At 40.1% G+C, this 12602-nt stretch overlaps 1 protein-coding gene across 2 annotated transcripts in view; it reads right to left on the minus strand.

Annotated features, from left to right (window-relative positions):
* Positions 1-12602, minus strand: part of GTF2E2 (general transcription factor IIE subunit 2) — an 82547-nt gene that overhangs the window by 35771 nt on the left and 34174 nt on the right. For both annotated transcript variants that reach the window (XM_007962095.3, XM_007962096.3), the window contains exons 4-5: positions 2986-3093; positions 676-858 (exon numbers count right to left, since the gene is read on the minus strand). In XM_007962095.3, the coding sequence (XP_007960286.1) occupies positions 676-858; positions 2986-3093 (291 nt within the window). The remainder of the gene's footprint in view (positions 1-675; positions 859-2985; positions 3094-12602) is intronic.

Here is a 12602-nt window from a genome sequence, read left to right on the forward strand (position 1 = left end):
AAACCTGAAATAAATAAAAAGAGCCTCAAGGACTTGTGGTACAAAACCAGAAGATGTGACATGTATAATTCCATTACCAAGAAGCAGAGGAGAGAAAAGGCCAAGTTTTCTTCTACAGGTAGCAAAATGAATGAACCTGCTTAATAAGTTAACATTAATCCTTAGCAATTGTGACAAATGAAAACAAGCAGCTTTCCCCAGTGAGTTTCAAATTTAAACTGGAAATGTAATCTGTACCAGTAGGACTTTCATAGGTAGCCCCTTTAGGACTTCAAAATAGCCAGGTTATTAACCAATACTTTTGTGTTTTAATGCCTCTAGTTCCTCAGGTAAGGAACATCTACTACTATTATAGAAGACATTCTTATTTACAAACACAGCTTATAAGAGAAACTCTACTGCCTTTGAGGAAAATTTTCCAGAAATATCCTGAACAATCAAACAATCACATAGCAACAGCAACAGGAACCCGTCAAAGTTACACAGAGATGGCTGCTCCCTTTCCTGCTTGGTGGCACAAGACAAATTTCAAACCTTCAAGTGGCTCACTGTAACCCCATGTGTATATAATGGAAGCTTTAAAAACAATTGTAAAATGTTTGATATTTTTAAAACCAAGAAGTCATTATTCATTCAAATTATATTAAGACACTTTAGAAAGAAGAGAGAGATTACCTTGACAGCTTTCTGGGAATTGGGCAGTGCTTCTTCGATGTCTTCTAAAAGAATCCCTCCTAATCCTCGCTGGTCATGCTGATCTAGGAGCCTAAGTAGGGCCTTCTTATCTCTCACGTTGTACTTGGGCTTGAAAGCATACTTCCCATCTATTACTTCAATTTTGGGATTGTTGACTAAAGCCTGTAACAGTGATACAATTGGAGTATATTAACAAATGGAAACATAAATACGTTCTTTTTTTTTTTTTAAACGAGTCTTGCTCTGTTGCCCAGGCTGGAATGCAGTGGCGTGATCTCAGCTCACTGCAACCTCCACCTTCTGGGTTCAAGCGATTCTCCTGCCTTAGCCTCCCTCTCCTGCCTCCCTCCCTCTCAGCACCTGGGACTACAGGCGCGTACCACCACACCCAGCTAATTTTTGTATTTTTAGTAGAGACAGGGTTTCAACATGTTGGCCAGGCTGGTCTTGAACTTCTGACCTCAAGTGATCAACTGCCTCGGCCTCCCAAAGTTCTGGGATTATAGGCATGAGCCACTGCGCCCAGCCCATATATACATTCTTAATTCTACTAATTATTTTAAAATACAACACTAGCCAATACAGTGGCAAATTAAAAGTACCTTATGAATACAAACTGGCAGGCCTAAAACCCTGGACATCCAGGATTCCAGAAGAGTAGATCAGCATGGTGCTCACTTTTTGTAAAAGAAACTGTTTATTTTACATAAATTCTTTGAAGAGAAATAAACTATTTTATCACAACTACTTTGAAAAAAGCTGAATCCATATTCTTCTAGAAGTCAAAATGGGTAGGAATCAATAAAACACCTAGTGAACTGAGTAGTGCCCACTCCGCCTGCAAAGTATAGCTTATCACATATTGGCATTATAAAGTGAGAGACATTACCCATACTAGTCAATGGTCTTCCCCATCTGCTATCAACTGGCACTGGCAGCTGTGTAACGAACTGAAAAGGACCAGACTAGTGCATACAAGAACTTTACCGATGTCAGCTTGAGAATGAAACTGAGTAGGAATGCAGGAATTACTGAATATAATTATGTTTCTAGTCAGTTCTGTTGTACAGCTAGTATCAGAAGGAAAGCTCTTCAAAAAGAGCAACCCTATATATTTTCTTCTGCAGCTGCCAGCCTGACCCTGAAAGGAGAGAGAGAAGAAATACAGGAAGAAGAAAAAAGGGAGAATAGAATAGCAAAATGATCAAAGTCATTGTTAACTATATGTTGGTAGTCTATGAACTCTCAAGGTTAGCTAAACCAGCAAATTTAAATGTGGATTACCATTGTTTGTATATCACTAAGACAATGAGCTACAATTATGCTAATTAATGGTCATGCTACATTATAAAAGTCAAGACCTATATTTTGCATGGTAAAAAAATAAATGAATTATATGTTAGGAATTTTACATTTGGTTTCTAGAATCTCTCTCTGGTCCTAGAAAGTAGTCTTCTTAGTTTTCACTTCGTATTCAAATTCAAACGCAGTGAACATCTGAATTTTTAAATGCTATTTATTTCCAAATTAGCATGGTCACTGACTGTGCTGGGGTTTCTTCAAATGGTGTGTGTTCATATACAGCATTCACGACTTTTTTCCACATCAAGCCATAATAGCAGTAATTGTGCAACAAAATATCTTCCTATCCCTGCAGTATCTTATGCTTTAAATTTTCTAAAACAAAAACGATTCAATTTACAAGCATACAAATTATAAATCTGGCAATACAAAATAAGCATTAATTAATCTGTAAAAACATAAGTGGAACTGGTACAATGACTTCTTTACAACTTTTACACAGAAGTCTTACCTTTAACATTTTGAAATAGATACATAAAATTAAGTGAAAACCAACAAATCAATCTTACAAATGTGTACATTCAAAAAACAAAGACCCTACAACATTTCTTTTAAGAAAAAGTAAAAAGCATTATCAGATTTCACCATATTAAAACATTCTAGGCAAGGCACGGTGGCTCACGCCTATAACCCCAGCACTCTGGGAAGCCGAGGTGGGCGGATCACTTGAGGTCAGGAGTTCAACATCAGCCTGGCCAACATGGTGAAACCTCAACTCTACTAAAAACACAAAAATTAGCCTGGCATTGTGGCGCATGCCTGCAGTCCCAACTACCCGGTAGGCCAAGTCAGTAGTGAGCTGAGATCACGCCACTGCACTCCAGCCTGAGCAAGACACTTTTTTTAGGCAAGACTCTGCCTAAAAAAAAAAAAAAAAAAAAAATTCTAGTTACAGGAAATCTCTTTGATAATCAACTAAATTCTTACCTCAGTCATTAGCCATTGTTTCTGCTTGAGTCCAATATCTAAATGTTGTGTTTCATCCAAAATTTCATCTAAGGTTAGAGGATGCGTATCTCCTCGCTGATGCCGTGTCTATCAAGTGAAGAAACTGTTATTAGAAGACAGTTTTAAAATGCTAGATGCATTAAATCATAGTTACATGTAAATAAATCTTCAGGAATGAAAACATGTATTATTCCAGGTAGATAATTATAGTGACGAAGAGCTATAGACTATGAAATCAGAACGGAGTTGAAACTCATTGCTCTATAAAATAAAAAGATAAACTGACAAAAAATATATGCAACTCATATCACCAAGAGCTAATTCTTCCTAACATTTCAAGAGCTTCAAAAACCTAACAAATAGGCCAGGCACGGTGGCATCACTTCACGTCAGGCATTCGAGACCAGCCTGACCAACATGGTGAAACCCCATGTCTACTAAAAATATAAAAATCAGCCGTGCATGGTGGTGCATGCTTGTAATCCCAGCTACTTGGGAGGCTGAGACAGGAGAATCGCTTGAACCTGGGAGGAGGAGGCTGCAGAGGGCTGAGATCATGCCACTGCACTCTAGCCTGGGAAACAGAGCAAGATCTCAAAAAAAAAAAAAAAAAAAAACTAACAGAAAATGACCCAAAGACAGAAATGTGCAGATTACAAAAATGACCTTAAACATAGGAAAAGATACTCAACTTTCACCAAACAATCCTATTTCTAGAAACTTATCCTACAGAAATACCAGTACCACATAGAAAAGTGACTTATGGGCTGGGTGCAGTGGCTCACGCCTGTAATCCCAGCACTTTGGGAGGCCAAGGCGGGCGGATCACGATGTCATGAGATCAAGACCGTCCTGGCTAACACGGTGAAACCCCATCTCTACTAAAAATATAAAAAATTAGCCAGGCGTGGTGGTGGGTGCCTGTAGTCCCAGCTACTCGGGAAGCTGAGGCAGAAGAATGGCGTGAACTCGGGAGGCGGAGCTTGCAGTGAGCTGAGATCACGCCACTGCACTCCAGCCCGGGTGACAGAGCGAGACTCCAACTGAAATTTAAAAAAAAAAAAAGAAAAGAAAAGTGACTTATGGTCACTGTAGCATTGTTTATAAAGAGAAAATATTAGAAATAACCCAAGTGTCCATAATCAGAAGATAGATTAACCACAGCACATCCATTCTGCTATACTGATGTTCACAAAGTAAATGTAAAATTTCTCTATGTGCTAATCTGAAAAGATGTCCAGGACAAAGTAATAAGTTAAAATACATATGTATCATGCCTATCCAATGAACACATACACACACACACACACACACACACACACACGTAGATACCAAAAGCTAGAGCAGATGCAAAGGAACAGGAAGAGTGTGCAAAATGGCACAGCCACTGTGGAAGACAGTTCAGCAGTTTCTTACAACACTAAATACACTCTTACCATTTGATGAATCTAGCAATCATGATCCTTGGTATTTACCCAAATAAGCCAAAAAATTATGTACATACAAAAAATCCACTAAGGATGCTTATTACAGCTTTATCCATAATTGCCAAAAGCTGGAAGCAACCAAGATGTCCTTCAGCAGCTGAGTGGGTAAATAAACTGTGGTATATCCAGACAATGGAATACTATCCAGAGCTAAAATGAAATGAGCTATCAAGCTATGAAAAAAAAATATGGAGAAACCTTAAATACGTATTACTAAGGGAAAGAAGCCAATCTGAAAAGGCTACATACTGTATGGCTCCAACTACTGACATTCTGGAAAAGACAAAAACCATGGAGACAATAAAAAGTTTAGTGGCTGCAGGCCAGATGCAGTGGCTCATACCTGTAATCCAGCACTTTGGGAGGCTGAGGCGGGAGGATCACAAGGTCAGGAGATCGAGACCATCCTGGCCAACATGGTGAAACCTCATCTCTACTAAAATACAAAAAATTAGCTGGACATGGTGGCACGCGCCTGTAGTCTCAGCTACTCATGAGACTGAGGCAGTGGAACCACTCAAACCCGGGAGGCGGAGGTTGCAGTGAGCTGAGATCAAGCCACTGCATTCCAGCCTGGCAACAGAGCAAGACTCTGTCTCAAAAATAAATAAATAAATAAATAAAAATTTAAAAATTAAAAAAAGCTTAGTGGCTGCCAAGGGTTGCGGGGGAGAGAAGGATGAACAAGCAGAGCCCTGAGAATTTTTAGGGCAGTGAAAATACTCAGTAAGATACTATAGTGGTGGACATAGGCCATTACACATTTGTCCAAACCCACAGAAAGAACACCACTAAGAGTGAATGAACTCATGTAAACTATGGACTTAGAGTGGTCATTTTTCAACGTAGGTTCATCAACTGTCACAAATGTACTCTTCTGGTGCAGGATGCTGATAGTGGAGGAAGACATGGGGGGCAGGGGGATGGGAGGGGAATGGATGAGAATTCTGTATTTTCCACTCAATTTTGCTGTGAACCTAAAACTCCTCTAAAAAATAAAGTATTTTTAAATAAGAAAAAAATATGTATGTTAAAAAACATACACACTATGAAACCTTGTATACAGGGAAGGGCAGAAATAAGTATACATTTGAACTTTGTTTCTGCATAAAGAACCACTGAAAAAGTCACAAGAAACAAATAAAAGAGGTTACCTCTAGGAAGCACAAGAGGGGAGAAAATGAGTGGCAAGACAGGTGAGAACAAGACTCCTTCATTATACCTTATTATACTTTACTTCTTGTACAAAAAGATATGTCATTTATCCAAAACAAAAATAACTCTTCAAAAGAAAAAAAAAATAAACCCAGGCTCCAAGTTCCCCTCACATTGAGCAGGTTACTGAACCTCACTGGGCTTCAGGCAGGCCCTGGAAAACTAAATAACCACTTCTCCAAACTAGAAGGTACAGACAGCAGATAGAGACATAAGCCTAACACCACACAAAAGAACCATTCATTGAGCATTTGCTGTTAATTCATTCACTTATTCATTCAAATATTTAGCGGTAACTATTATGTGCTGAGAGTACTGCAATGAGACATACAATAAAATGCAAACTACTTCTGCCTTTAAGAGCTCCCAATAGAGGGGAGAAGCTAAACATACAAGCTACAAAGTTAGATATGGTCAGGCATAGTGGCTCACACCTGAATCCCAGCAAATTGGAAGGTTCAAGTTGGCAGGTTGCTTGAACCCAGGAAATTGAGACCAGCCTGGACAACATGGCAAAACTCCGACTCTACCAAAAAATATGCACATATACAAAAATTAATCAAGTGTGGTAGCACGCACCTGTATCCCAGTTACTTGGGAGGCTGAGGTGGAATGACTGCTTGAGCCCAGGAGGCAGATGCTGCAAGTGAGCTGTGGTCATACGGCTGCACTCCAGCCTGGGTGACAGAGCCAGATCTTGTCTCAAAAAAAAAAGCTAAGTATACAACTATCTGTCAGGAAGACATCCTCAATCAGAAGAAATGAAAGAGAAAACTGGACAGACCTTGAATGATGACATGATAACTAGAATACAGGGAAACGCCGGGCAGCTACAGTACAGCTCAGTAGTCTCCTACATGGGGTGTACACACCCCAGGGGCACAAAAGTGGGTACCTCAGGATGATTCTTAAGAATACTTATTAAAATTGTTTTTAATTTCCATTTAAAAGTTATGCTTTACTTAGGCTGGGCGCAGTGGCTCATGCCTGTAATCCCAGCACTTTGGGAGGCCAAGGCAGGTGGATCATGAGGTCAGGAATTCAAGACCAGCCTGACCAATATAGTGAAACCCATCTCTACTAAAAATACAGAAAATTAGCCGCACAAGGTGGCACACACCTGTAATCCCAGCTACTCAGGAGGCTGAGGCAGGAGAATCACTTAAACCGAGAAGGCAGAGGTTGCGGTGAGCCGAAACTGCGCTACTGCACTCCAGCCTGGGCGACAGAGCAACACTCTGTCTTGGGGGAAAAAAAAAGTTATGCTTTATTAATAGTGAATATATGGACTGACAAGAGTGGCTCCTTCACTTCATGTCAGGGCATCCACATTTCCAATTGTGATGTGCATGGAGGAATCCTGAGGCAGGCCTGGGACATGACAAAGGGCCCAGCAGGCGTTGCCTCACTCATTCCTTCACTTTCAGGATTCTGCAACACAGTGAGACTGGCCTGCTATCAGATGGATTGTGCCGAATTTTTTTTTTAAAGACCTTTCAAAGGTAGACATTGTACAATGGTTTCACAAAGCTGTAAGAAATGAATTACAAATTTCTCCTTACAAAAAGGCAAAATGTTTCAAATCTGCTCAATATTCTACGATTATAGCAGCTATTTATAGTTTGCTAACAATTATTTTAAAAATAATTAAAATAAGCCACGTGTTCCTTCAAAGTAAAGCCGGCATTTAATGATGTGTAAAAGTAACTGCTTTTTGAAATAAATTCATGCCATGGAAAGAGCATTTTGAAAAAGACCAGGAAGTATTTCCATCATTATGTCATTTCTGAGTTTAAAAGGTATAAGAATAAAAACTGTCATATCTGCACATCTTAAAAATTTGATAAACTATTTTCTAAACTTATTATTTTCTTTGAGATGGAGTCTCGCCCTGTCGCCAGGCTGGAGTGCAGTGGCGCGATCTTGGGTCACTGCAACCTCCACCTCCCGGGTTCGAGTGATCCTCCTGCCTCAGCCTCCGAGTAGCTGAGACTACGGCGCATGCCACCACACCAGGCTGATTCTTGTATTTTCAGTACAGACGAGGTTTCACCATGTTGTCCAGGATGGTCTCAATCTCCTGACCTCATGATCCACCTGCCTCAGCCTCCCAAAGTGCTGGGATTACAGGCGTGAGCCACTGTGCCCAGTCTACTTCGATAGTTTTATAGTACTTTGAGTGCTGTTTTATAATTTTTAAAAAAGTCTTCCAGACAAAACCTTTCTATGAGTTTAAAATCAAAATTGTTGGTAATTTAAAAATTATAATCCATTTTGATATATTTTGCATAAACTGCCTCTTTTTTTTGAGACGGAGTTTTGCTCTTGTTGCCCAGGCTGGAGTACAATGGCACGATCTTGGCTCACGGCAACCTTTGTCTCCCTGGTTCAAGCGATTCTCCTGCCTCAGTCTCCTGAGTAGCTGGGACTATAGGCACGCACCACCACGCCTGGCTAATTTTTGTATTTTTAGTAGAGACGGGGTTTCACCATGTTGGTAAGGCTGGTCTCAAACTCCTGACCTCGTGATCTGCCCGCCTCAGCCTCCCATAGTGCTGAGATTACAGGCATGAGCTGCTGCGCCCGGCCAAACTGATTTTTTTTTTTTTGAGACAGAGTCTCGCTCTGTCGCCCAGGCTGGAGTGCAGTGGCCAGATCTCGGCGCACTGCAAGCTCTGCCTCCCAGGTTTACGCCATTCTCCTGCCTCAGCCTCTCGAGTAGCTGGGACTACAGGCGCCCGTCACCTCACCCGGCTAGTTTTTTTGTATTTTTTAGTAGAGACGGGGTTTCACCGTGTTAGCCAGGATGGTCTCGATCTCCTGACCTCGTGATCTGCCCGTCTTGGCCTCCCAAAGTGCTGGGATTACAGGCTTGAGCCACCGACAGATTTGTTTTAAATGGGAGTTTACTAGCCAAATTGTCGGGATTAAAAAAATCAGTGTCATAATTTTCTAACGATGATTTATAACCCCTGAATGAATGCATACCCTCCCTCCAAAAACATACACATCCAAATCAACCTGTGGCTGTGTTACCTTGCATGACAAAAGGGACTTCATTGGCATGATTAAACCAAGGATCCTTAAATAGGAGACATTATTGCAGATTTCCAGGTGTCCCTTAAAAAGGAAAGAGGGAGGCACGAGAGTCCAAGTGAATAGCAAGAGATGTGACAACAGGAGAGGTTGGAGGAAGGACTATGAGTCAGGGAATGCAGGTGGCCTCTAGAAACTGACAGAGGGAAGGGATGCTCCCCTTGAAGCCTCTAGAAGGAACCAAACCTGCCTATACTCTGACTTTAGCCCAGCGAGTCTGCCTTTTGGACCTCTGACTTCCAAAACTGGAAGAGAACCAATTTGTGTTGTTTTAAGCCACTAAATTTGTGGTAATTTACAGCAGCAATAGGAAACTTTTATATATATATACACACACACGACATATATTCACAAACATATACATACACACATTCATTCCTTTGAGATCTATAAATCTTTGTAAGGGTCTTTATTGCTAAGACATCAATTAAAACCAAGGTTCCAAACAAATTAAACTTAAAATGAGACCTTCATCACTTTGTAAGAAAAGGCTAAATGAAGATGCTTGACACAGCACTCATTCAATCATACTGCTTTCAGTCAGGAAAAGAGCTTCTTATACTGTTTTAAAAAATTATTTTAAAATAGTATATTTTACTTTTTATCTCTTTTTCATTTCTTATTTCTGTGTAAGCTTATAACATATACAATGTATTGGTATGGTAATACACTAGTACATGTACAAAGAGTAAGCTAAGAAAATTTTAATAGAGTTAGCCAAGCTGGGCACAGTGGCTCACGTCTGTAATCCCAGCACTTGGGGAGGCTGAGGTGGGTGGGTCACTTGAGATCAGTAGTTCAAGACCAGCCTGGCCAACATGATGAAACCTCAACTCCACTAAGAACATAAAAATTAGCCAGGCGTGGTGGCACACACCTGTAAACCCAGCTACTCAAGGTTGAGGCAGGAGAATTACTTGAGCTCCGCAGGCAGAGGTTCCAGTGAGCCAAGATTGCACTACTGCACTTCAGCCTGGGAAAGAGTGATACTACGTCTCAAAAAAAAAAAAAAAAAAAAAAAGAGGTACCTAGGAAAAGAAGGAGGAGAGCAGTGCAGTAGACTTTTGGATATATGGAGCTGGAAGCACACAGCCTAAACCCTAAACTAGAAGGAATAATGGAGGTTAGTGTAGTTTTACTTGTCTAAGGACAGCCAGTATGAGCCTTTCAAAATATTATTCCATATTCTCTATTATCATTACTAAATTTGATCTATGTTCCTTTGTTTCCTTTACATTAAAAGCTTTTTTCCCCCATTACAATCAAACACAAAAGTACCAAAAGGCCAACCTAACCTGAAAATATAAGCAAAGAAGACTACCGCTCAAGAAAAATAAAAAAAATTACTAGCCTTGTATTACTGTTTTTAAATTAAAAATAAATGGAATTATTGGAATCAGAACAAAATCAATGACAGAAGTAATAATCAATGTATGAAAGCCTAACCATCTTCACCGAGCTTTGTAAACAGAAAAGCCAAAAATGCAGCTATCAAGTTGCCAAGGGGAAGCTACTGGATCAAAATGAGTGATGAGCAACAAAAGATCAAGAGAAACTGCAAATCCCTTCCTCACAGATCAGGAATTAAAAAGAAAAATGAAACAGTGCTTATAGAGAGTGCATAAATAATGCCATACAACTAAAGACTTGATTTCATTTCCAGCAAAGAAAACATCTTTGTTAAATTTCTTCCTAATTAGTGGATGAGTTTTGGTGTGCTGCCTTTCGTATTTTATTTCATTTTCTTATTTTTTTATTGTAAATTTGTAGAAATTGATTTTTGTAGATTGATCTTTATTTGGTAACCTTATTGAATTTACCTATTAATTCCAACAGTTCCCAGATTCTTCTAGCTTTTCTACATACTTAATCACGTCATCTATGGTTTTACTTCTTCCTTTCCAATTTTTATGTTACTACTTCCTTAAACTTCCAGTACAATACAGAACAAAAGTTCTGACAATTGGTATCCTTGTCTTTTTTGACCTAAAGAAAACACATTTGCTATTTCATCATTAAGTATGATGTTAAATCTAGGTTTTCGTAGTTACCCTCTTACCACTGGGTTTCTCAACCAGCATTCCACAAAACCCTAGGGTTTCACAAGAAATCGTGATTTTAAAAAATAAATGTTTTTTTAACTTCTTACACCATATGATGCTAGTGCTCACAGTAACAGGCAACTACTGAACAGCCAAACTAATGGTTTCATAAGGAATCTTTTAGCACCATGTGGTAGTGTGCAACGAGGGCTATGTTCACTTTGCTGAAGGCACTATCTGTTTTTGTTTGTTTGTTTGTTTCTTAAGGGACAGGGTCTCACTCTGTTGTCCAGGCAGGAGTACAGTGGCACGATCTCGGCTCACTGCAACCTCCACCTTCAGGGTTCAAACGATTCCTGTGCCTCAGCCTCCCAAGTAGCTGGGATTACAGGCGTGCACCACCACACCCAGGTAATTTTTGTATTTTTAGTAGAGAATGGGTTTCGCCATGTTGGCCAGACTGGTCTCAAACTCCTGACCTCAAGTCATCCACCCGCCTCGGCCTCCCAAAGTGCTGAGATTACAGGCGTGAGTCACCGTTCCCAGCCTGCCACTATCCATTTTTGATGCAACAGGGGCAGTTAGGCCACTGATAATTGGTAAGCTCTATATGGCACAAACAAAAGCACAGTAGGCTGACAATGTCAGCAGCTCCCTTTCCAAATTACATCCTCCAACCTTCCTTCACACAGTGCCACTGACTTACAGGACCAAACAAGCTCTACTGGTATAACAGAAAATCTAAGGAAAACATTCATTCTAAACAAGGAATGTTTACACACCAAGATTCAACTGCCTCTTACCACTCTGAAATGTTGCAAAACATGGATTATGTAGCAATAAAAGTAAAATGTAGCCGGGCGTGGTGGCTCACGCCTGTAATCCCACCACTTTGGGAGGCCAAGGTGGGCAGATCACAAGGTCAAGAGATCGAGACCATCCTGGCCAACATGATGAAACCCCGTCTCTACTAAAAATACAAAATTTAGCCGTGCGTGGTGGCACACACCTGTAGTCCCAGCTACTCGGGAGGCTGAAGCAGGAGAATCGCTTGAACCCGAGAGGCGGAGGTTGCAGTGAGCCGAGATCACGCCACTGCACTCCATTCCTGATGACAGAGTGAGACTCTATCTCAAAAAAGAAAAAAAAAAGTAAAATGTATTGTGAAGTTTTCATATTTTTCTCAACTTTCTCAGTTACTATTCCCTTTAGTTTTATAACATATTAGCATCTATGTCTTTTACACATGTCTGACAGTCCAGTGTGATGATTTCTGAAGATACAATTTATGAGAGAAGAGAATTCCAAACCTAGGCCCAGGAACAATTCTAATAAGGCAAGTAATAAAGAACTATAATCTTCTGGGCCATTTTACTGCACCAACACAGCAAGAAATATAGAACAGTCCACCACTTCAGTGAAAACTACTTATCAATGAACTTCAATAGGTTAGTAATCCAAAGTGTCCTATTCCAATGTGCAGCATCTGTGGCAAACAATTTATGACTCCAGCAAAACTGAAAAATCACTGAAACAGAAATCATAGCTACTGGACAAGTCAAGTACTTACTGGAATCTCAGAGTAAAACTCTTCATTTTTTTTGTTTTTGTTTTTAAATCACATTCAGTGAAAAGGCTCATAAAGCATGTTATTAGTAGCAGAATTTATTGTCCAAAAAGGGGGCATAGGGGGTAGAATCACACCACTGATGGGAACCTAATCATGTCAGCATGTTAAATGACAGGTAGTAAAATG

The sequence above is a fragment of the Chlorocebus sabaeus genome, chromosome 8, assembly GCF_047675955.1.
Source record: "Chlorocebus sabaeus isolate Y175 chromosome 8, mChlSab1.0.hap1, whole genome shotgun sequence".
Classification (NCBI taxonomy): domain Eukaryota; kingdom Metazoa; phylum Chordata; class Mammalia; order Primates; family Cercopithecidae; genus Chlorocebus; species Chlorocebus sabaeus.